This window comes from Astatotilapia calliptera, chromosome 15, assembly GCF_900246225.1.
Source record: "Astatotilapia calliptera chromosome 15, fAstCal1.2, whole genome shotgun sequence".
In the NCBI taxonomy this organism is placed as follows: Eukaryota; Metazoa; Chordata; class Actinopteri; order Cichliformes; family Cichlidae; genus Astatotilapia; species Astatotilapia calliptera.
The window spans coordinates 13,837,056-13,862,047 of record NC_039316.1 but is presented as its reverse complement, the minus strand read 5'-3'; the positions used below and the strand labels follow the sequence as shown (position 1 = coordinate 13,862,047).

The 24,992-nt window shown below is 38.2% G+C and overlaps 3 protein-coding genes across 6 annotated transcripts; 2 read left to right on the top strand and 1 right to left on the bottom strand.

Moving 5' to 3' along the window:
* Positions 1–2,500: 2,500 nt before the first annotated feature.
* On the top strand, positions 2,501–5,840 carry LOC113037640 (protein yippee-like 5). 2 transcript variants are annotated; one of them, XM_026194925.1, is made up of 4 exons: positions 2,501–2,685; positions 3,593–3,746; positions 3,975–4,043; positions 4,779–5,840. In XM_026194925.1, the coding sequence occupies exons 2-4, from the start codon at positions 3,606–3,608 to the stop codon at positions 4,998–5,000; spliced, it is 432 nt and encodes a 143-aa protein (XP_026050710.1). In that variant the 5' UTR covers positions 2,501–2,685; positions 3,593–3,605; the 3' UTR covers positions 5,001–5,840. The 2 variants fall into 2 exon arrangements, with proteins under 2 accessions (XP_026050710.1, XP_026050711.1); XM_026194926.1 differs by lacking the exon at positions 3,975–4,043.
* A 1,386-nt stretch (positions 5,841–7,226) lies between these two features.
* On the top strand, positions 7,227–12,778 carry slc35a1 (solute carrier family 35 member A1). The gene is made up of 8 exons (XM_026142298.1): positions 7,227–7,416; positions 7,659–7,839; positions 10,034–10,193; positions 10,669–10,821; positions 10,978–11,044; positions 11,252–11,428; positions 11,514–11,648; positions 12,223–12,778. The coding sequence occupies exons 1-8, from the start codon at positions 7,392–7,394 to the stop codon at positions 12,354–12,356; spliced, it is 1,032 nt and encodes a 343-aa protein (XP_025998083.1). The 5' UTR covers positions 7,227–7,391; the 3' UTR covers positions 12,357–12,778.
* A 20-nt stretch (positions 12,779–12,798) lies between these two features.
* On the bottom strand, positions 12,799–24,768 carry rars2 (arginyl-tRNA synthetase 2, mitochondrial). Of its 3 annotated transcripts, none has more exons than XM_026142297.1 (20): positions 24,380–24,766; positions 24,184–24,257; positions 23,975–24,077; positions 23,385–23,468; positions 23,171–23,271; positions 22,536–22,591; positions 22,089–22,172; positions 21,900–21,976; positions 21,562–21,720; positions 21,326–21,432; positions 20,282–20,377; positions 20,037–20,097; positions 19,395–19,471; positions 18,756–18,880; positions 16,837–16,904; positions 16,197–16,306; positions 15,901–15,996; positions 15,743–15,817; positions 15,551–15,631; positions 13,092–13,184 (listed from the first exon to the last, which is right to left on the bottom strand). In XM_026142297.1, the coding sequence occupies exons 1-20, from the start codon at positions 24,413–24,415 to the stop codon at positions 13,133–13,135; spliced, it is 1,722 nt and encodes a 573-aa protein (XP_025998082.1). In that variant the 5' UTR covers positions 24,416–24,766; the 3' UTR covers positions 13,092–13,132. The 3 variants fall into 3 exon arrangements, with proteins under 3 accessions (XP_025998079.1, XP_025998082.1, XP_025998081.1); XM_026142296.1 differs by having other exon boundaries at positions 15,568–15,631; positions 24,380–24,757; XM_026142294.1 differs by lacking the exon at positions 19,395–19,471 and having other exon boundaries at positions 12,799–13,184; positions 15,552–15,631; positions 18,756–18,849; positions 24,380–24,768.
* Between the last annotated feature and the right edge of the window lie 224 nt (positions 24,769–24,992).

Here is a 24,992-nt window from a genome sequence, read left to right as displayed (position 1 = left end):
TTTGAATTTGCTTTTCTGTGTGGAGTATACCTGTGTGGCTTCCAAAGACATGCTTGTTAGGTTAACTAATGAATTTGTTGGCTGTAGGTGTGAGTGTGAATGGTTGCCTATCTCTATGTGTTGCACCTATGGCAGAGTGGCAGAAAGGAGAGGTCAGAGAATATGTCTGTGAAGGTTCTCAGTCATCCAGGTCATCGTAGTCTGAGGAGCTTGGAAAGAAAAGCATCTGGACTTCTTTAAGTTTCCTTGAAGATGTTTCCCCTCTCACCCAAAAAGCTTCTTCAGTTCTAAGAGCAATTGGTGGACAGTCCCAGATAGGGCTTAAATACTGGGACTCTCCACCATGGACTTGTCGGAGAAAAGAAGCAACTTCAGAAGTAATGCACAAAGTTTCGGAGCCTTTGTATCAGGCACTGAAATGAGAAAAGTAAACTGGCAGATTGCACTAAAGTACTAAATCTACTGAAAAACCCATGAATACGGGGAAGTATTGGAATAGTTTTCATAAAAGTCACAATAAAACCCCTCAAATCCCTGATTAGTGGCAAAACAAGAGAGTGGCAAAAATAGATAACAAGGAAAAAAGACAATGCATTGAGAAATGACTGCCTTCACATATGACACTAAGTGGAATGATTGACAATCAGTCCAATGTTCCTGATTGTTTTTCTGGCTGTTCAGAGCACATTAGTCTAACGTGACAGCAGATGCAACGAGTCCTCTCAGAGATTAAAGAGCTACACGTGTTATTCTGGAAAACTGGCTTGACTCACTATAACATAGGAAATGGGTTTTAGATAAGATAAGATAAGATAAGATAAGATAAGATAGAACTTTATTAATCCCTCGGGTGGGTTCCTCTGGGAAATTCGACTTCCAAAAAAAGCACAGCAACGACCGAAGTTACAGTTACAGAACTGTTATATATATATATATATATATATATATATATATATATATATATATATATATATATATATATATACACACACACACACACATATATAAATACAGAGACAAATATAAATAAAATATACAAAGGGGATAAATAGAATAAATAGGAATAAAAAATAAAAATACAAGTGAATTGCACATTTCAAGTATTGAGTCTATTGCACTGTTGACTATTTACAAAAAGTATTGCACAAGGTATTGTACAGTGAGGTGCAGAGGCACTACAGCTTAGTTGTTCCCCCCTCCTTTGTCCTCCTGTTTCCCCTCCCTCTCCCCTCCAGAGAGGAGTTAAACAGTTTGATGGCGTGTGGGACAAAGGAGTTTTTAAGTCTGTTAGTTCTTGTCTTGGGGAGAAGCAACCTGTCACTGAACAGACTCTTCTGGTTGTTTATGGCCGTGTGCAGAGGATGCCCAGCATTGTTCATAATGTCCATCAGTTTCTTTAATGTCCTTTTCTCTGCCACTGTCACCAGAGTGTCCAGCTTCATGCCGACCACAGAGCTAGCCCTCCTGATCAGTTTCTCCAGCCTGGATGAGTCCCTCTTTGCTGTGCTGCTCCCCCAGCACACCACAGCATAGAAAAGTACTCCAGCAACCACCGACTGGTAAAACATCCTCAGGAGCTTCCTGCAGATGTTAAAAGACCTCAGCCTCCTGAGGAAGTACAGTCGGCTTTGGGCTTTTTTATACAGGTGCTCTGTGTTGCATGACCAGTCCAGTTTATTGTCCACCCACAGCCCGAGGTACTTGTACTTGTTGACCACCTCCACCTAGGGGGCTGACGAAAGTCTGACGAAGAGATATAAAGTGCCATGGAAGGAGAATGAGGCTACAGAATGAAAGCTGGTGCAGGTGGTGCAAGTATGCTGTGGTTCTATTTTGAATGGACACATTCCTGGGTAAATCCCATTGGTTAATCTTGGTTGTAAGGTAAACCGACTGTTTACTGCAAGATTAGCACAATGGAAAATTTGACTAAAAATAAACCGGTCTGCAGTTTTTGCTCACAAGCACGCGATTCAACCTTCGTTGACATATTTACCTTTACTTTAAAATGAAGAAAACATATGAAAAGTACATTTAACAAAGGAGAAATTTACTACAAAGGACACTTTCTGTACAGTTTAAGGGTAGTTGTACTTCATGTATCAAAAAAAAAAAAAATCAAAGAAGGTAATCTATCTAGCAATGAACTGGTGGATTTATGCTTCAATTGGCAGGAACGAAATATACCACAACATCCAGTCATGTGGGTCTGATAAAGGGTTTCTATTTTGGTATGACGTGTTGCTCCCTAGTGGTCAAAGGTAGGAGCTGCGTCAAGCTACTAAATAGTATGGAAAACGTTGGAGAGAACGAAACTTCAAAATAAAAGCCTTTATTTTAAGAAGATGCTGAAAGAAAGTAGGTTTATGACTACTGTTCCAATTAAGATGTTTTTCAGGGCACTAACATTTATAATTAAATATTATTTACACAAATGTTTCAGTATTTAAAAAATAAAGTTTCGATTCGGATTTATTTTTAAGCCCCTGAACGGAAGCTGTCATATCATTCTTGGCAGCTTGGGTAAAAAAACAGAAATCGCATCAAACGCTGCCCTCTGTGCTGAGTTTGACGGCAATAACAATAGAGGAAACGTGAAAATACTCGAATATAAAGACGACCCGGCGACTAAAAACAAGGGAAACGTCCGTAGTTTTTTGAGTTTTCTTCAGCTAACGCAACGAGGTGAGAAATTTGGAGCACACGTAACGGTTTTCTTTGGCCTATTGAGGTTATCCTTATTTAGCTATTGTTTGGGTGACTTTGGCATTACATTTGGCATCATATAGTTTTCCGAGAAGGTTTTTGGCATAAGTCCGCTTCAGCTGAATCTTTTGTTTATTATAAAAACTATCCTTTTTTATAATTTACGATGTCGATGTTGAAACGTAGTTTGTATATGTTCCTAACCTTGTTATTGGCGAAGCTCTCGGCCTGATGATGCATTTAAGGGGTCCCTTTAAAAACAGAAACCCCACTGTTTATTTTACAACAAGTACGGTACAAAATCATATTTATTTATTTATTTTAAAAGTAAGTGGTGAATATTTGTTTTTTGATTACTCTGGATGAAAATAGGTGGGTTGCTCTGTTTTTGTTTTTTTCTATATGACGCGTATATTCCACAGCAATCATTATCTATGTCCAGTCATTGGAGTGTGACATTTTTCGATAAATCTGAGGTGGGTGAGCAAAAGGCCCACTGTGATTTCAGATGGAATGACTCAGCTGTTAATGTATAAAAGTACCAAATTGAAATGTATCTGGCAACTCCAACAAAGAGGAAGTTTTCTTGCACATAAAGATTTCTTTTTATATTTAAACCCCTCTGATTTATCTCTTTGTGATGTTAGTATTTCAATTATTTTTTTATTTGAAAGGACAGTGTTCATTCAGACAGTAAAATATTTTCTGTTATTTGTGGCCAATTTGACACATGGCTTTTTTGTCAGTTTCTTGTACATGAAACTTGAAAAGAAAATCAAAGAGTCTCACACTGTTCATCACTTTAAAACCCACTGTATGTGTGAGAGCAATCTAAAGAAAGATGTGAGAGGCATACTCCAACAGGGCTGTTTTCTTCACTATGAAGGCCAAGCTTCAAAATGGGGCGTATCTTCTTGGACCACATCGGTGGGACTCGCCTCTTCTCTTGTGCCAACTGTGACACCATCCTGACCAACCGAGCTGAGCTCATCTCCACCCGCTTCACCGGAGCCACTGGCCGGGCTTTCCTCTTCAACAAGGTACATCAGTTTCTCATGTGATGGACAACATTGATGTTATTTAGTTAAAATACTTTAACTTAAACAATAGAGTGATTGTTTAGTATATTTAATGCAGCTATGTAAATAATTACTTTCATATTAAGAAGTATTAGAAGAGTTAAAGTCTGTCAAAGTACATAGCGGTTAACTGAAATTAGGAAACTTTAAAGTCACCATATTTGTTTCCTTCTTTTTGGATTCCTTAAGCCCCTAAATGAGGGTGGCTGTGACTCAGGAGGTAGATGGTCATCCACCGGCCAGAAGGTTCAAACCCAGGTCGTCCAGTCTGCATGTTATCCTGCCCTAATTGCTGCTGATTCATGCATTGGACTGGTTGTGTTTGTTACAGTTAGAACAAAGCACTGTATGAAATTGTATATGAATGGGTGAATGTGGCTTGTAGTAAAATGTGCTTTGAGTCCTGTGTTAGGGTAGAAAAGCTCTATGTAAGCAGGCACAATTGGTTTGTGATTAGCTAAGGCACAGAGTCTGTGGTACATTACATAACAGATGGCATTTTTATGTTATGTCCATTAACAAAAGAAACAAACATATTTTATGCTTGAGTGAACAAAACTTATAAATATTATAGTCCAGATGATTTTCTTTCAGAAATGTTTTGCATGAAGGTAAAACCCAAAATACATATAACAGTTTCAAACCAAAATTGTTGTTATTGGATCAATCTTTGTTGATTATCTTTGAGATTTAAAGTTGGTGCAATTATTCAAGCTGTAGTTTGTTACAATTCTGGCTTCCAAACAAAACACTATAATCAAGATAAAATTATCACTGTCTTGTTTTTTAACAATTTTCTCACTTTGTCTTTCAGCTCATCCCTTTCTTTCATATTTGCTTTACTATAAAAGTCCAATTTCACTACTTTAATATTTTCTAATTTACTGAAACCAGTTACCTGGAATAAATCATGTTGAATAATTATGATCTCAGTATTGATCACTTTTGAAAAGCAATTATGCGGTACAGTGACGTGTGGTTGGTGTTCTCCAGGTTGTGAATCTGCAGCACAGCGAGGTGCAGGACAGAGTCATGCTGACGGGGAGGCACATGGTGCGTGATGTCAGCTGCAAGAACTGCAACAGCAAACTCGGTTGGATGTACGAATTCGCCACAGAGGAGAGCCAGCGCTACAAGGAGGGCCGCGTCATCCTGGAGAGGGCGCTGGTGAGGGAGAGCGAAGGCTTCGAGCACGTCCCGACCGACAATTCCTGAGTTCATTTATATTCATCTGTGGATACCAAAGCTTTCCCTCCAGCAGCAGCAGAACATGGACTTGCATTGATGGTGTTCCATTTCTCCCTACAGCTACACCAAAATATCACAGGCTGGGTGTTTGTGGGAACAACTGACAACAAGGTGTTATATATTTTTCAATTCTGATGGGGATTATTCCTCAAAGGGCAAATAAAGTTGCTTTTCTTCCCATTTAAAAATCATCTTCATGTCCAATATGTGATGAGCAGGTGTAGCTGATGGTGGCTGCTGTCAGACGAAGAGACGTGGCTCCTGCAGCCTTACAGGAGGCTCAGATTTCTGTGTAAAGATAATGCGGTGAATCTTGAAAGCTGAGGCTGTCAATGGGTCTAATTTGCTTTAAGAGTGAGTTGTTAAACATTATACTGCAAAAGAATCATTTTCTACAAAGTGTTCAATGTGATGCTTTGCCCTATGGGCTCAGCTGTGCTAGAGAATTACCTTTAAAAGAGTTATTAGTTGATATAAAATGTTATAATTCAGGTTATTTTCATTCAGACAGGTTAGCAATTTAAGCCTGTCACTTAGTTTATTTTATCTATTAAATGACAAAAACAATATTGTGGGGTCTTTACCTTTCCATACCTCTTATTTGACTATATAAATATAAATAAACCTAAATTCAGTAAAGTTGATTTGACATGTTCTACAGAGTTAGAAATGCCAATATTTCACTACATCACTACTAATCTATCCAGTTTATTTTCCTTTATTTAACAAAGCATGTTTTTGTTTCAGTATTTCAGACTTGTGATATGTTTATTTGCAAAACAATAAATGATTTCAAATATGCAGTTATTTAATTCTCTTTTTTATTGTGTGTGCATATCTAGATTTACATAATATGCCCAAATAATCACAATCTGGTTAGTTTTCTCTTCTTTTTTTAATGTGCTGAGTTTATTTGCCTTTTTAAACAATCATTTTATCATTAAATATTGTCATTACCAGTGGCTTAGACCTTGTGTTTATTACAATTTTGGCCAGTGAAAGCAGTTCTCGGTATGCTTTGTGACTGAATACTTTCTCATAAGTCAACGTAGACAAGCTAACCTGATCTAAGTGAAATCAATCTGAAAAAAAAGGGGGAAACAATTATGCATACTTACTTGAAATGACTCCTCCTCAAATTTAATGATGTGCATTATAAATTCTTATTTGGCAGATGTTAATGATATTGTATATTTATATCTGCCACACAGTAAAATGAAGTATATTTACTGTCATGACCAAAGTATATTTTCCTAAACTGGTTACCTGTTAACCCCTATGCCACCGCATTTATAAAACAGAAAAATCCTAGATTATTTTTTGCTTTGTAGACTATCAGCTCAGTTTTGACATCGACTAAATCAAAGGAGACACATCGTTTAATATAAACTGGACAAACTGTTGTAAATATTGCATTAGACTGTTCAAATTTCTAGGTTTGAAAGCAGTCTAAACTGGTCTCATAGCTCAAATAAGGTAACATATTGAACTTTATATAGACATACCTGTTTGGTTGCATATCAGTCGTAATGGAAAACTCAAGGCACCAAAGTAAAATCCTACATACTATTCTCACTATACCACAGCTAGGAACCTACAGGAAGTGTCGAGTTACCCTTCATTTCTTAATATTATGTTTCAAAAAAGCAAAATATGTTTCACTATACCGCCAATATTTTGCTTCAAAGAAACACAATGTGTCTTATAATTTTTAAAGTGCTCTTGAGCAATAGTTCTCCAGGCTTTCTGAAAGGCTTTCCAAAGTTTGTAACACTAATCTATTCAAGTAGATGAACCAGTGTTACGTCTACACATAACAGGAAATAAATATTTTTTAAACTGTATCTTTAGGCACTGCTAGGGGATCTTTACAGAATAAAGAACAAAGGGCAAGGAAGAGCGTTTAATGTACCTCGGGAAGTCTAGAGAACTAATCCCGAAGCTTAGAAAAACTTAGAAAAAAGCAAAAGAAAAATAACGCTTGCTCAATAAGGGGGGTCACGTGATGCTCTTTTATTTATTTATTTATGTTCTTTTTAATAATACTCATTTGTTTCAATCATTTTTACCTTATTGAGCAATTGCCTTTATTCTATTGAGCAATATTGTTATGGTTTGTGTTTAACAGTTTGACGTCAATGTGTAGAAAACAAACGCACCATTTATAAACTCGATTTACGCTGCATTCTGGGTAATACGGAACGAATGACGACACACAGGAGCTGGGAATAAGATAGAAAACGGGTTTCACGTGCTGCGAGAGGCATTCCCCTACTGACTGCATGCTTGCAATACGCGTTGTTTTGATGACATGTAACATAAACGGCATTATTACTTCTCCATTCACTCGGACGGTAGATGAACGAAGCAACTATGGCCAACGGTGAGTTTACTTGTTAACACAAGCTAGCACAACTGGTTAATGTTAGCTGTAAGACCCCGTTAGAGCGACAAAAACATTAGGTAGCAAAACATTAAAATGCAAAACCGAACAGTTTACAGATAAACTGTCATAACCGCGTCGTTTCTGCTCTTAAAGTAATTATTAAAGCGGTCGCTAATGTAGCTTTATACCATTTTGTGCCACGAGCGGTAGCTAATATTTTCTCCCCTTTCTCTCCTCAGAAAATGTGAGCGTGATCTTCAAAGTGTACTGTCTCACGGTGATGACACTGGTGGCAGCGACCTACACAGTGGCACTGCGGTACACCAGGACCATTTCAACAGAGGAGCTGTATTTCTCCACAACTGCAGTGTGCATCGCCGAGGTCATTAAGTTAGTGCTGAGCTTGGGGATGCTCACAAAGTAAGTGTTTGAGGCGCTACCCGCTATTTCCTTAGTGACCACAGAATGTAAGGTATGGGATTAAGAAACCCACATGACTGGCCAATGCGGGTTTGGACTCCGCTTTCCCTTCAGAACCGTCTTTATTCTTCACGGCATTGATTCAACAAGTTACTGGAAACATACCTCGGACATTTTAGTCCGTGTTGACATGATAGGATCACGCAGTTGCTGCAGATTTTTCGGCTGCACATCACATTTCAAAGTTGCTCTATTGGATTGAAAGCCGGTGACTGTGGAAGTCATTTAATTGCAGTGAGTTCATTGTCATGCTCAAGAATTCCGTTTGAGACGATTTGAGCTTTATGACATGCTGTTGGAAGCAACTTTCAGAAGATGTGTTCAGTGTGGTCATAACGTAGTGGGCACGGGTGGCAATAACGTTCAGATAGGCTGTGCTGATGCTAAGGGGTCCAGTATCCTCAGTCTAAGCAGGATATATCCAGGCTTTCATGTTGTTTATGCCAAATTCTGGCTATCTCAGATTCATAACAGGAAACATTTTTCCTTGTGTGTGTGTGTGTGTGTGTGTGCGCGCGCGCTTCGAGGTTCAAAATCTTGTGTGTTCAGAGACACCTTTTCCAAACTTTGGCTCTAATGAATAGGTATTTAAGTTAATGTCTCTTTCCTGTAAGCTTGAGGTAGTCTGGCCATTTTTCTCTGACATGTGACTTCAAACAAGGCATTTTCGTTGATTTTTTCTTTTTCTTTTTTGAGGTATTCTCTGTAAATACAAGAGATAATTGTGCATGGAAATCCCTTCAGATGAACAGTTTCTGAAATACTCAGACTAGCCCGTCTGGCACCAACCGCCATGCCATGTTGAGAGTCAAGTAAATCACCATTCCTCATTCCTCAGTTTAAAGTTGAGTAGATTGGCTTAGTTGTGTTTTCCAAATGCACTTGTTGCCAAGCAGTTTAATTACCTAATAAAGTAATCAGCGTGTGTGTGTGTGTGTGTGTGTGTGTGTGTGTGTGTGTGTGTGTGTGTGTGTGTGTGTGTACATAAAAATGTTTCTCTATAAATCTTTATATTAATAAATTAAGGTTGCCTAGATTGAAATTTCATTTGATAAATAAGCCAATAGATTTTGTCTAGAAGATATAATAGATGATGCTTAGCTTCATTAAGAATATGTGTGTGCTTTTACCTAAAGATAATCTTCTTTGCCACTCATTTTCCGAGTAAATCGATTTATAGTTTGGTGTATAACATTTCCTTTAAACTTGTACCTTTTCAGCTCATTTAAGCCCAGTATTTTGCCTTTATAATTTTCCATTTCATTTTGTCATTTTATATTCATTTTGTCAGATTGATGCCAAATAATAAACTAAAGGCTGCCAAGAAAAAGAAGAGCAGAAATTTCTCACAAGTGACAAGTTGTAAAGAGACAGCAAAGAAGACTTTAATAATAGAAAAACATCTTTAGACACATTGTAGTTCAATCTGTAACTTTATTTACAGAGCTCAGGCTCAGCATATCCAGACTTTCTTTGGCTCAACAAAACCAGTCAAAGAGAAGCAGAGTGGTTATTAATGGTCTTTGCTTCATTTTCTTTTTCTATACCTAACTTTTTCCACACAAAATAGATCAATGTCAGTCAGAATTTGTCAGAGAAACACAATATTGAGATTTATTTTTAATAAGGCTATAAAAAAATATGGAAATTATATTCGTTTTGTCCAAATGAGAGTGCAAGTAATTTGCACTACAAATAAACTGATCCGTCTTCTATAAGCTGCAATTCCAGCACTGTAACACATGACTGTGTATAAATTCCTGTTGCGTGCTTTCGTTTGTCAGTGCCAATAAAATGCACCTCAGTAACTTATTACGTATAAACTGGATTTCTTCAAGAGAAATTCCAAAGAGTAATTGGAGGTGATTCTGAAAAGAAAATATGTGCCATTTCCAGTCTGAACCTAACTGCAGATTGTCTTTGTCATAAGTTGTCGTGCCATTGTAGCCACACAAATGGAGACACACCTTCACGACATACTAAGAGACTTGTTAATCTTGTTTCATGAATAAACCCCTCAGATAAAACAAACATATCATGTCATGCAGAACATACAAATAACAATGGTTTGATCATTTACCAAAAATTTCTTCTTCGTCCATTCATCTGTTGTTTTTCACTTTTCCTCTCCCAGGGAAACGGCAAGTCTCATCAAACTAAAAGCCACCTTACAGGAACACATCTTCTGCAGCCCTAAAGAACTGCTAAAACTCAGCGTGCCTTCGGTGGTGTATGCAGTTCAGAATAATATGGCTTTCATCGCCCTGAGTAATCTGGATGTAGCAGTTTATCAGGTATTATGTGAATCTGGGTTTGATGTGTGGCTCTTGTGGAGACAGTCCACGTCATCATTTACACAGGTCTTGTTACACGCATTTAATTATATCAGTAGCAACTAAATTCTATAGATAACTGCTTGATAAAGTTTCCTTTTTGTTTTATATTTTTTAAGTACTTGGTATATTTTGGATCCAAGAAGTTTGATATCCTCCTTATGTCAAGTGGGACTTTCCCCTTATAGTCAAAGGGTTTGTTGCACAAGTATTTGTGGCAAAATGAAGCTCAGTTTATGTGCAGTTTATACCTCAGAAAGCGCTCAGTAAATTGCATTTTTGACACATTTTTGAGAGAGATTTGTAGGCAGTGAATTTAAGATCACTTTGGCTTTTGCTTTTCAGGCTGAAATGCTAATAGTGTACAACATATTTAGGGAAACAAATTCTACATCTATGTGTGAAGTTATAATATTTAGTTCAAAATCCTTTTTAGGTCACCTATCAGCTGAAGATCCCATGCACAGCCTTGTGTACAGTGCTCATGCTGAACCGCTCTCTCAACCGGCTGCAATGGTTTTCCGTCTTTATGCTCTGTGGAGGCGTTACACTGGTTCAGTGGAAACCTGCGGAGGCCACTAAAGTTCAGGTGGGGCGGCATGTTACACTATCCTGGTTACTCAGTAAACCACTCTTAATTTCCTGTGATACCACTAGCAGTAAATTAACATTCATTTTAAAAATCTCTTTAATTTACAAGCTGTATCATCTGTTCTGTAGTTCATCATTGATCCTTTTTTCACAGATTGAACAGAATCCTGTTATTGGGTTCATTGCCATTGCAGTTGCTGTCCTTTGCTCTGGTTTTGCAGGTAAGACCAGTGCTGATGATTTGACTTTCAGTATTGGCTTAACTGTCAAGTAAAATCCAGAAATACGTTTGGCAACTAAGAAAACGCCAACAAAACCCACAATCTGCACACATGCCTGATGATATTTTCTCTAAAGTAGATGGATTTTACTTTTACTGCTGCTGTACTTTGAACCTTTGAATCTGACAGTCTGGTATTTACTTTAAGGTGTGTACTTTGAGAAAGTGTTGAAGAGCTCAGAGACATCCCTGTGGGTGAGAAACATTCAGATGTACCTGTCCGGCATAGTGATCACCTTGATTGGTGTTTACATGACTGATGGAGAGAGGGTCATGGAGAAAGGATTCTTCTTTGGTTACACACCTTGGGTGTTCTTTGTAGTATGTAAGTATGACATCTTGAGGAAGAAGTACCTTTCTTTTACTTTCCTTGTACCTTTTGTCTGACTCTGCTCTGCTTGTGCTTTCAGTCTTGGCCAGTGTAGGTGGCCTGTACACATCAGTGGTAGTGAAGTACACTGATAACATCATGAAAGGCTTTTCTGCTGCAGCTGCAATTGTCCTCTCAATGGTGGCATCTGTAATCTTGTTTGGACTACAAATAAGTAAGTTTCTCATAACCACAGTTTGAATCCAGCCAATTCATTAAGTAAGAGTATATTGTGGTTAATGATTTTTGTTCTTTTATTTGAACTGTAAACCTCTCTAGTACTTGATAAAGTAGTGGGTCAAATATAGAGTAGATCACTCTTGGAATCAGATATTAAATATATAAACACAAATTTTTACTAATGGTCAAAATCGTGTTGCTTCGTCCCTCTTTTATCTGTGTAAAACATCCAGTAACACTTTGCAGATCCCACAGTCTCCTGTAACTTTCTAGAAAAGTTTTGAAAAGTAGCTTAAAGCCTCAATTATACTCTATTATTGACATTAACAGCTTAAAACACTGTGCACAGCAGCTTAGATTCACATAATTAAAAATATTGGCAACAGTCAGTGCTACCTTTCAGCCTCCCTGCATGTTTTCTTTCCATTTTGAAACTAACAGAAGGTTTGACTATGTTTTTATATGAAATGATTTGGTATACACCGGCTTTCATTAAAACCATTAATCTTCCTTTTTTATTTATTTTTAATAATGGAAATGTCATTTTGCTTTTTTACCCTCCTGTGCAGCTATGACGTTTGCCTCTGGAGCATTCTTTGTCTGCATTTCCATATACCTGTATGGACTTCCAAAGCAAGACACATCCAGATTAACCTGGAAGGATACAAATTTAGAAGACAAACAGAAACTAATTTCTGTGTGAGGTGCTGACTGACATCAGACATTTCTATGCTGGACCAGGATCAAGGAAGCCTTTCCTCATTTGAGGTTAGAGTTGGATCTGCTTTGTGTCGACGTCATCAGATGGAACCGTGAACTGAGTCTCTGAATACTTTGAAGAATCTTAGTGGGTTTTTTGTTTTTTATAAAAAGGGGGTGGGGGAGTTTGGGTTTTTTGTAGTTTTTTTTTGGAAACTGCTTATAGCTAGCTACCAGTAAGCTCGCGAATCTATACCCTAACCGGTGAATTCTTGGAATTGGAATCCAATCTTCAGCCACAATAAGTAGCATAAGGGGTTTACTATTATGCTCCCTGTGTGTTTTGTTTTTTTTTTAAATTGGGAGTACTATATTGTCTTTATTTTATTTAATAATCCAGTGTTAATAATTGGTCTTTAAACTGTGCAATACGAGTGACTTAACTCCAAATCACTTAGTCCTTACTCTGAATGTGCCCAAATCACAGACTGCATGCATAATCCACCTCCCCCATCTTGTTTTCTAATATTTTTTTTTTGTTTGTTTTAATCACTTCAGTGTTGTCTCGTAATGAAGGTAATTGTACAGTTTTTATTAGCAGAGAAGTGTTTTTCTGAATACAGACTAGACCCAATCCTACAGACTAGCATAATTTTATTTTGACAATATAAGGCTCTGTTTTTAGAATACAAATCAACAATAGTTGCAGCACTGAAAAGAACACTGACACACACCGATGTGGTTTTTACATTTTGTTTACTGGTGTGATGCCCAGGATTCTCATCCCGTTGGCCAGGACTGAGCATGCTCCGCTGAACAGTCGTAACCTTGCCTGTGGATATGAGGAGAATGAAGCAGTTTTCAGGTTGCAAAACTGTTGTTAGCAATGCCCTTACATATGTAGTGACAGATGTAACAGTGACTGCAAATACAATCAGTTCTCGCAGGGAAACAAAGAGATCAGTATAGCATATTTTAAAGACTCATGTAGTGATTCACATATTTGACCGGCTACCAAAAGATGGGGATCATTTAGTTATCAGTCAAATATGTGAATGAGTTGGACTCTAGAGAGAAGACATCAGGAAGGGTATTTAAAAAAAAAAAAAAAAAAAAAAAAAGCCAAAATATGTGAAGCTACTGTGTTGATCCCTTGATAATAAGGTAGCTTTTTACACTTTAACATTTGTCAGGCTTACAATTGCACTGACAAACCTAAGTATCTACCACTGATATTAGTATAGACCATCTATGTTTTCATTATGCTGATATCTGTAAGCAGTGCTCCTACTATTAAACAGAAATTCTATGTAGAGCTGGGCGATATGAGATTTTTTCATATCACGATGTTTTTTTCATTTCAGGCGATAACGATATCTATCACGATATAAGCCAAATAACTATATTTGTAAGATTTAAATGTGCCGTTGCTCACAAGTAAAATGTGAAATAATCAGCAGCTTGTTTTTAAATATTTATTTCCCATAATAAGTTCAACAGGGTAGATGTACTTAAGGAACATGAGACTTTTTCAGATAAATAAAGGCAAATATTGCAAACTACACAAAAGGCAGCCGCTAAAGCGTTTAAGTTTCAAAATAGAACAAACGAAACAGACTAAATTGTCAATTCCACTTAGAAATAAAGTATTAATTCTAAAAATAAATCTTAGTTTGTTTTACAGAAGAACAGACAAAACTGACTAACTTTTGTCAATATCAAGTAAACTGAGAACTAAAAGGAAATTCTCAATCTCTCCTTGTTGTATAGCTTAGCTTTTCAAACAGTTTTAACAGTTACTTTAGTCTGACAAAAGCCGAATGACGAATTAGCGCTTCCAGTCAGAGACTGAGGCTACGTCCACACGTACACGGGTATTTTTGAAAACGGAGATTTTCCGTTTTCGTTTTAAAAAATAATCCCGTCCACACATAAAGGCAGAAATGAAAGAAAACGCTGCTATGAACATGCCAAAGCAGCAGGTGGCGCTAGATTCCTAACCGTGCAGAAATGTTGGCCAATCAGAAGTCTAGAAGCCTCGGTGGGAAAAAGTAAACAAAGCTGGGGCATAGAAGCAGAACCGAGTCGTATGTGTGGAGGGACAGTAACTGTGTGTATATGTAAGCATTTAAACACTGCAGAGAGTAGAATTAACAGTAACAGTATTGTAGAAATTCATTTCACCGAAACAATAACGTGGCGCACAGTGTGACGCATGCACCAGTTTATTGTATTTCCAGACTTGCTTTCGGCACAATTTACAGTGCACGCTACTCTGTTTTTTGTCAGACTTGAAATAGCCGAAATACCTTCACACTACGGAACTTCTATGGCTCTTCCGTTCAACAATCTCTCCGGCATTGGAACCATCATCTGTTTTCTCTTCGGTCACGCTCGGTTGATTTTTCTAGTCGGCACACGCATTTCCTCCATTATGCGCTGGCTCCATTACCCGCTGGCTGCTTCCCAAACAAACACACGTGCGGCTTGGCACTTGTGCTGTACGTAACAAGTCACGCGACGTGACGCTGCGGCTGTGATTGGTTCGGCTCTGCGCTACTGAATTTGGATCGGCTGACCTTTTTTTTTTTTTTAAGAGGACAAGAGCGGCGAGGTCTATCGCGATAGCTTAATTTCTCTATCGAGTAAAAGTTATATCGCGATACATATCGTTATCGTTCTATCGCCCAGCTCTAATTCTATTGGCTGACCAATGTTTTCTACAAGCAAACACAATGTTTGATTAGTCAAAGAAGAGTCCCGTGAGGGGTAAGGCATCTTTAACTTTGTCCAAATTTCATCTTTGAACCCCACTAATAAGCACTTCTGTTATTCATTTTCATGTAATTTTCTTGGTATAAATCTCTTGGGTATTCTTGCCAGAATGTAGCTATAATTAATTTTCTAGACCTTTTAAAATCTTGAAAAATTTCCAAAACTGTCAAATCAGACAGTAAATGCCCCTCAACCTGTCACCTCCTCAGTACAAAGCTTGTGGTGCATGTGACTGTGCTAATTTGGCAGTTTCAGACAATGTCCCAGCCAGTTTCTCTTAATATGTTCATGTGTGAGAAGAACAGGTTGTTGCATAAGAACTTATAGAACCATGCATTAAAAGGCTATACAAAAATCAACTCCATTGTGGCTGTTCAATGTAGTATTTTTGGCAGGTTTAAGAGGAGAAACAAGTTTACTTAACTCTGTTTTCTTTGTACCTGTGCAACAGCCTCAGGGCTTCCTTTTACCGGCAGCTCTCTGTGCGCTGAAGCAATCAGGTGGCTGGAAGACACGAAAGAGAGTAAGGACACACCTCTGTACATATTTACTACTAATGTTAACTTATGACTGTAAGGGCTTGCCAAGTAGCACGACTGGCATCCTGTCCCTTACCACAGCTTCAGCAAGAAGTTGACAAGGTGCTTAGGTTGCAGATCCTGAGCTGACTGGTACAATACCTCGTCATAACTGCAAATAAAGAAGGGACAGTTTTGTAAACGTAGAACAAATATTGACATTGACAAATGAACAGATGTTCAGAAAGTGCTTGCCGAAGGAGGTGCTGTAGGATGGCAGTACACGTCTGCTCAGATAGAAGAGATGGGTCGAAGGCAACTGCCTCTACACCTTTGTTTGTCTGCTTTAAACTGTAATAACAGGATTATATGTGAATCACATGACAAATATCCTGTTGACCTTTTGGAATTAAGGATGTCAGACATGCATCTAAAGTGTTAAGTCTTTCAAATGTTTCTCTGTTATTTCTCAATTTCCAAAATAAATGACTGAATAGATTAATGGATAGAGGATCCAAAATGAAAACGTATCAATACTAGAAATCTCAGACCTGCAGAGTCGAGCATGTGTGTACTGAAGGAAGACACCAGTGTCACCCTGAGCCTGCAGCATCCGGTCCCAGTTAAACTTATAGTCTGACTGCAGGGGGCCTTTGAAGTCCTAAAACAGAGTTTTCAGGCACGTTAACGCCTACTTGCAAAGTGCACAGAGAGGAGGAAAGGTGTGAGAAAGGTAATGCATCAACAGGACTTTACTGCTTAACTGATGGGTTTTGGCTTGTGATAGGCCCGATGAAGGCCAGAAACTAAGAAAAAAAAAATGTTGCTTTAATGCTAAAACTCCTGAAAGGAGGAGTCACCGCATCATCACTAAGACCGAGAAATGAAGCAGCCAGTGGTGGAATATTATACTTGACAGTGTAATAATCTTGTTTATTTTCTTTTGTACTATTGAAACAAAGTCTTAATTATTTAACAAATATGTGATTTACATTATTCTTTTAGATCTTTATGACCACTAATTTTGAACATTTAGCAAACTTAGAATATCAGTTAATGGCCAATATGTTATTATCGGTCTGACTTAAAGACCTGAAACTCCCAATCATAACATTAATCACACACACAGATCAATGAATGAAGCTGCTGGTTGCTGAATACTAGCAGTATTATTAAATAAAAATACTAAACCTGGATTATTAGGGCACTGATTCCTACTTTCTCTGCAGTGTCCTCTGGGTTTTCCAATTCCTTTGTTGCTGTGGAAAGATTTAAATTTAGTCAGTGACACAACAAAACAGCCCTTGTTCTGACATGTGCCAATCCCACAGTAATCATGGAATAAGTAAGTGTTGAGTCAACGATAAGAATGTGTCTCAGTTCAATAATATGTCACAATACATACCAGTCTTTGTACTTTTTTAAGGAGGCATTTTTCTAAAGGCCTTAACCATCTACAAGTAGTTTCAGCTCTTATCAACTCTGACCACTCCTTTTTTGGCATGTGTAGTTCATTGTGGGAGAAAAATGTGCTTAGCTGCTTACAGGAGGATAGATTTCAGACTAGGGATGGGTATCGAAAACCGGTTCTTGTTGAGAACCGGTTCCCACTGTTTCAATTTCTTTTTTATTGTTTGCCATTGTTTGCCATTTTTGCAAACGATTCCCTTATCGATTCCAGTCGCCCCGAATGACGTCACCACGTTGCGTAGCGTCATTTACCTGGCAGGAGACACAGCGCGTAAGCGGCTTAAACGCTCAAAAATTTGTTTATAACTTTACGAGAACGGATGACAACAGGGCAACTTGCAATACTAAGTAGATATTTCATTTAAGGGAGGAAACACTACGAATATGCAAAAGCATTTGCTCACAAAACACGCGATGACCTTAAATCAATGTCGTGTTTTTAATTCCGCTCCGGACTCGTGAATCTCAACCCAGCAGCAGCGCTAACGTTTGCACGTCCTCTCCCGTTAATGCGGCAGGTAAATAATCAACTAACAGTGCATATTATGTTAGCGCGATCTGCCTTATTACAAAACCTGCCATTACTGTGCATTTAGGTGACCATGATGAGAGAGACAGAGTCTGGCTCAGATGCTGGCAGTTCTCGCTGCAGTCTACCAGTAGCGTCTCCTTTCAGGCCAGGATAGACGAATGTCACCGAGCAGTGACTAAGTTTGTGGTTAAAGGCTTGCACCCATTTGCCACAGCAGATGCCCCTATTTTGAGTGAATGTGTTTAATTGTCGGCAGGGACATTACTGGATATTCTTGTGTAATTGCTACAGAATAATTTATGTTATACTTTGTTATTGCTACAGAAGAGTATTTATTTTATTATTTTACATTTACAATTTTTTCCCCCGGGGACCCTGTGACACCCCATGGAAGAGCCATAGGCTGTGGATCTCTTAAGGATCTCTTAAGATCTCACTGTTGGGTTTGTAAGGCCATGCTACTCCTAAATTTCTATCTTGTTCAAAGAGAAGATATAAAACAAAGTTCTAAGCTATTCGACCTTTGTGTTCTCCTTTAAAAAAAAAAAAAAAAAAAAAAGAATCGATAAAGAATCGAATCGTTAAACAGAATCGAAAATGGAATCTGAATCGTGAAAATCTTATCAATACCCATCCCTGCTCATCACATAAAAATGTAAATCAAGCTCATTTTAGAGAAGAGCGCCATCTTCTTGTTGCAAAATGCAATTGACAACAATTACAGATAAAAGCAAAACTCCTGCACACCAGTCGATTGAGGACTGAAGTGCTGATTTTGTTTTTAAAGGCACATAACGTCTTGATGCATTCTCAATCATCCAGGTAAGTAAATCTCCAAAAGTTGATTCTTTTCATCTGGGCGTAGCGTTTTCAGTGGGAGAAACGTTTCGTCACTCATCCAAGTTTATAAGACTGGGGAAACCTGCAGTCAGCTGAGACTGAAGAAGTCACTTGAATGAGTGACGAAACGTTTCTCCCACTGAAAACACTTTGCCCAGATGAAAAGAATCAACTTTTGGAGAAAGGCACATAACAGTACTTAAAGGACACATAAGTATTTATTTACTCTTTTACTGTTATATAACTGCCTAATGTGTGACAGGCTTACTGTTTGATTGGCTCATGTTGTTGAGCATCCTGGCCCGAGCCTCGTCCAGCACGTCCTCCAGAAACACCACCTCACCGGCCCTGGTCTTCATGCCCTGCACCAGACCAAAGGACACGTGCCGACACCTAAAATCATGTTTTTAATACTATTAGAAGCACTCATTTTAAGCACTTTATAAACTCATGATATGCATGTACATTCACAAATGTATCCTATTATTTTTTTCTAAGTGTAACTTTAAAAGAAAAAAAGCAATAACTACAAGTGGCAGAAAATTTAAGTGAAATGTGGAATAGAAGCCTGAAGTTGGCTTAAATATTAAGGCCAACACAAAGTTGCCAGCACCATCACACAGACATCATGAGACAGCAGAATTTCATTCTGTTTCTAATTACAACAGCTGCCTGTTTTGGGTGGGAGGAGTAAAGTAATGCTGAATCTATCTTCATTGAATTACAAGAGAGACCGTGGAAATCCTGTAATTACTGAGCCGAGGTTTACTGTCATTCCAGCCTTAAATGCATCTTTAATTTCAAGTCTTTCATAAACATAATGTGCAAAAATACGATTGAGAGCTGACATTAATTAGTTTTCATTAAACCGGTGCATTATGGGTGAATTTATGTAATGCTACATTACCCATCTGCCCAAGAGTGACCCATCGCAAGCAAGATCTGGAATAACTGGGAGAAGTGATTCTCTTGACTTTTATCTGTCTAGAAAAAGAAACATTTCAAATGTCAAGTTATTGAGTTACAATTTTGAGATAACTCCAAGCTTCCATAGAAAGGTCCTGCTAGTGTTTCTAATACAATATTTCATATTAAGTCTTATAAAGACTTTTTTTTTCAGTTTAAATACTGAATTAAATACAAAATATGAATATCATACAGACTAACCATAAACAGTTAATCTGCCAGTTGCTGTTCTCGATTATTTACTACTTGTTTTGAGAAAATTACCAGAAAATTATTATTTATTTATTTTTCATTAAAACGAAAGTCCAGGTGTATTTCTCAATACATTTCTTCTGCTTTTTTAAAAAAGCAAATTAGACAAAGATTGCTTGGCTATAAGTTACTTAAATGACCAGTTGTGAAAGTAGTTTATTTTTCTGCTCCGTTTTCAGCTCAAAAAAATTAACGGCAAAAAACAAAAATTATAATGCAGAAAATAAACTGGGCTCCATGATTATTAAAGTCATTCAATTTCTACTATCTATTCCTCGTCTGTTATTGGCATAAAGCAGCAGGCAAAAAAAGAGAGCTTGGGTGTGCTTACCACATAAATCATCTCATCAAAACTGTACTTTTCCTTTCGGTTAATGGCTGCAGCGATATCTCTAAAACAGAAAATACAAAATAAGTGCTTATGGCGTCAAATCAGAGGGAGAGACATCATTTACCAGGTGCACTCGATTTTTCAGAGTAAAGCAGCTAACAATTTCAGTGGGCTCACATAAACTTAAATCCCAAGGACTAAAAGCTTTCACCATTTTGTGCCGATCGCAATTCTTGCTAACTAACCTGGTGATGTAGAGAGTCGTACCATCGCTGCGGAGCACTGTGCAGACGTTGGTCATGTCTCTATTGGGGGAAAGATCCACCACACCAGTGCCCTTCCTGTCAACAGAAAAAAAAAATCATTATGTCCAGAAGACATAGGGTCAGGCTCAGCTGTTGAATCTATGCATATTTTACTGTATTTCATTTTTAAGCTACTAAGCACTGAATCCCTACACTCCTCCTGTGAGTTCACGGGAGGGCAGACCCAAGTAGCTTCCAAACCCTCTGCCTTGAGCCGGTACCCTGGGCCTGATTCTAGGTTGTGATGCGGGTGATCCTGTACAGGAAAGGGTAAACTGGACCTTTGATCTTTTTTTTAAGTCAACATAGTGTGTTGTAAAAAAACACTTCAACTGGCTCCTGCACAGTAAAATGAGCCAGTTGAAGTGTTTTGGTTATCTGATAGAGCTGGAAAAGGTGTATGGGGTGAGAGAAGTCTGGGCTTAGGTAAATATTTTAACAATATCATTATACAAGGGGTGGCATGTAGCAATAAACTGGTAGATAACTATGTGAATCTGTATTTCCTTTCAAATTTAATCTCTCTGCCTTCCAGCTTAACTGTTTTGGTTCAGCCGTTGCTCTCGTTTTTCAAAGTAAAGCTCTAAAAACCAACAGGACACAACCTGCTGAGCACCAAAGAGCTGGCAGACACAGGTGAGCACAGAGGAGAATGTATTAGCCAAAGAGCCAGATATTTCCCTGTAGAGCTGAACGAGATCAAAAACAGAGCTATAAAAAGTTCTGTGACATCTCCAAATGGCTCCAAAATGAATGACTGATGCATCGGGGATCGACGACACCTTCACAATTAAATATATGTTATTCACAGTTTAAAGCCTTGCTTAAAGATGGACACACTTTTTGCAAATAAACTTCCCCATCTGTTAAAATCTATTTGTATTCTGTTTGTAGGGAAGCTGAACTCTGACTAATAGGTGGCCTCTTAGCACATGTTTACTTGGTGTTAGACACACCAGTTACCAATCGAAGGTCGCCACATACTCAGATGTCTTCAGCAGGCCCCGGCTCTGCAGCTGCTGCACCACCTCCTGGGCCTGATCCTGGTGAAAGGACTCCCCGCTGTAAACGTCGAAGTGGACCCCCAACCGCTGGAGAGATTTTAAATCAATCTCAGTCGTGCTCCATGGCAGTCAACTGTTAAACATTTTTATTTCTCATTTCAAGTTTCTATCTTTAGAGACTCAAGCTGTTACCAAGCTGCCTGGCAGCTTTCTAACCTCATAAATGTCCTGATACTCCTTCACTGTGATGTCTCTGAACTGCTGCCATAAGGAGACAACATGGCTCTCGTGCTGCTCCAGCTGTCTAAAGAAGTCTCTGGCAGCCTGTTTCATATCCTCATTGTTCTCTGCTTCTTTGTTTACTCGAACATAAACCTGAAAAGCAAAAAAAACAAACACTGGTGCTGTTTAAAAATGCCTTTTTAAACAGCATTTAGAATATAACACTAAAACAACATCTTCTAAACATGCAACTGAGGCTCATTCAGTGCTTAAATATAAATTTGAGAGTCAGAGAGCATCTATTGGGTCTTTCTCCAAACATCCAAACTCACTTCGAACAAATGCTGTAAGGGATTCTGTTTTAATTTTTCCGGACTTCCAAATTGCCCAAATCCAGCTCCCAGCAAACCTGAAATCCAAGACAGGTTACTTGTCCTTGACGTTTTAATAAACAAACAAACAAACAAACAAACAAACAAAAGATAATCCCTCACTGTAGAGTAATTTTCTGACCAACTCACCAAACTGCATCCCCCAGTCTCCAAGGTAGTTCATTCGAATGACATCATTTCCAAGTGACTGTTTAAGGTTAGCAATGAAGTTACCTGAAGATAGAGTTTATATATTTTTTTTTTACACTTGCTGAAAAACTATTTGCTATTTAAGAATTTGAAAATCTAGTAATGACACATCGGGTCTTAATTTTCTTCTTCAAGCTAACAATATAAATATTTTGAAGATTTCCTGATAATTAAAAGGTAAAACTGTGCGGACTCACGGTTAAAAAAAAAACGAAACTTGTTGCTCAAGATGACAAAAAAAAAATCATTTTAAACCCTTTTGTGCACATTTTTGTAATCAGTAATAAGTTCATTGGTAAGGCTCGATTTAATATGTAGCTCACATGCATTTCAGTTAATAATAATAATTGTACTATTATTATTATTATCAGTTTAGTTTATACTCACCAATTATTGTGGACCGCAAGTGTCCAGCATGGAATTTTTTGGCAATGTTTGGAGAGCTGTAAGCATATCAACATATCAACTCTGTCTGTTAAGTGGAAATGAATACACTCAATAGCTACATTAGCCACTTTTTCTTATTCCAAAGAACAAGGCGCTGGATACAATTCCTCAGGGAGTTTGGTCCATATTTAAGCAATGACATGACAGAGTTGTTAAAGATTTGTCAGCTGCACATCCACGTTGTTCTACCACATCCCAAATCTGCTTTATTAGATTGAGTTCAGTGACTGTGGAGGGCATTTCAGTGAACTCACTGTCATGTTCAAGAGACCAGTTTGAGATCATTTGAGCTTTGTGACAAGCTGTGTTATTATGCTGCCTCATTCTTACACTTAGGTTGAACTTCCATAGGTTGCCTTAGCCATGTTCACATGGCTAAATACACAAAGTTGTTGTAATGTGATTGGCTGATTAGATGTTTACACTAATGAGCAGTTGAACAGGCGTACCTAGTTACATAGTCAGGGTGTGTACGTTAAAATAAGGGGGAGACATACAGAATCCTTCCCCCGTTTTAACAAAGAGGCCGCATTTAAATTTATCGCCGTATAAATAAAACTGAAAAACAAACTTACCTGTACTCCACTAACGTCGTTCCTGTCGTGAGAGTATTGAAAAGTTCACTATTTAACCCAAATTTATCATTCTCCCCATTTCCAAATGGCTCCAACAATTTCTGGAACAGATAAAGTGGAGAGGGACTGTGATCACAGCAGAAGCTGTGGAAGTTTTTTTGTTTCATTTTGTTTTGTTTGCTTAAGCTGTCACTGTGTGAGTGGAAACTCAAACCTGAGCAAGAAGCTTGCGATTAACTTTAAAGTTGATAATTCCACGTGCAGCTGAGATGTGTTCCACCACATTGTCCTGCTTCAACTGAAAGATAAAGTGTGAATTACCTACTAAAAACAAATTAAAGCTTCATCTAATGTATATGAGACAAACACAAACTAGAACTCATTGAATTGAGGAAGATTAATTGTATAATCTGTAGGAACAGATTATACAATTATATGACTGTCTTGCAATGTCCAACTGTCATAAACACATGGTTACGGTGCTTAAAGGAACTGATAAACTTGGATGCACATTAAGCTGAAAGACTGGCCTGTTTGGAACAATGAGGAATGAAATAGATCGCAAGCAGTGAGAGCTTCGGCTACAGGCAGCTCAGCCTGTCACAGTCTTACAGTTCATGTTACAGGTTAGGCTTCAGGTTAAACCAGTCTGCTTCTTTAACTTCTTTGTCTGGAGCAAACAATTTCTTTAAGGGCCTCACTTTAAGCCGCGGGTATTACCATGACCTCCACCAAAAATATATACATGCGGTGGAGTTACACGTGAAGAGGAATGGTGACTGTCTAAGGGTGGTTTAATCTCACCTGAGTGGCCAAGTTTTCTGTCTGCACCTGAATGTCTCCACTGGATGGTAAAATCCCACTGGCTCTCAGGGTTCCAATTAAAAGCCTGAAATCGGCTCCCTGCCTGAGGATCACAACTTTTTTTTAAAGTCTCTGACAAACAGGTGAGAAGACAAAACATACTTATAGCATCCTACAGGTTAGCAGTGAGCGACACAAACAGACTTAACTGTTTCTTCAGGACTGGAACTGCTGTCAGAGCTGGAATGAAAACATCCTCTGACTGCTGCAGCGCTCTACCCAGCTAGACATTAAAACACAACACAAGATAAACATTGTAAGTGTTCAATCACAGCCCTGCAGGGTCAAAACATGATAGCATTAGCACACAGGTTTGTGAAAATCTGAGACTCCCAGCCGCATTACCTTCTCCGCGATTTTTCTCCTGAAAAAGCAAGCCATGTTTTCTAAACACACGAACAAAACCTTAACTTAACCTTTATGCATAAATTAAAAAAAACCCTTGCAGGGTGCTTTCACATTGACACATTGCTGCTGCACTTCCGTATTACTGTTACTACTTCCGATTTCCTCGGCCAATCACAGGCTTCGCTTTAGAAAATAGCGTAAATAAAAGAAAGGGTTTGTTCGAATTTGTTCTAGGCTGCTCCCGGTCATATTATGGCATGGAGAGGAAAGGGCGGACAATAATATGACTGCGGTTAGTTTTATCATCGCCAGCCATCTTAAAACGAGGGAGCTGGTGAATTTAAAAATGACCAACAACGCTCCTGCGGAAAAAAAGTTTTATTATTATTAATTGTAGCTTTTTATTGACTACAAGAGACAAAAGTTCAAGTCCCTGGATAAAATCTGTGCACTTGAGCAAGTCCTAAAACAAGAGCCGTTGAATGGAGGAGCTTGAGTCAAGTGTTTTTCCCTGGTAACAGAGGGTCCAATTGGCTCGAGAACTCACGTGACTTCAGTTTCATATCGTTAAATGCAGCTTTAAAGCTTAGAAAAACCTTTTTTCCATAAG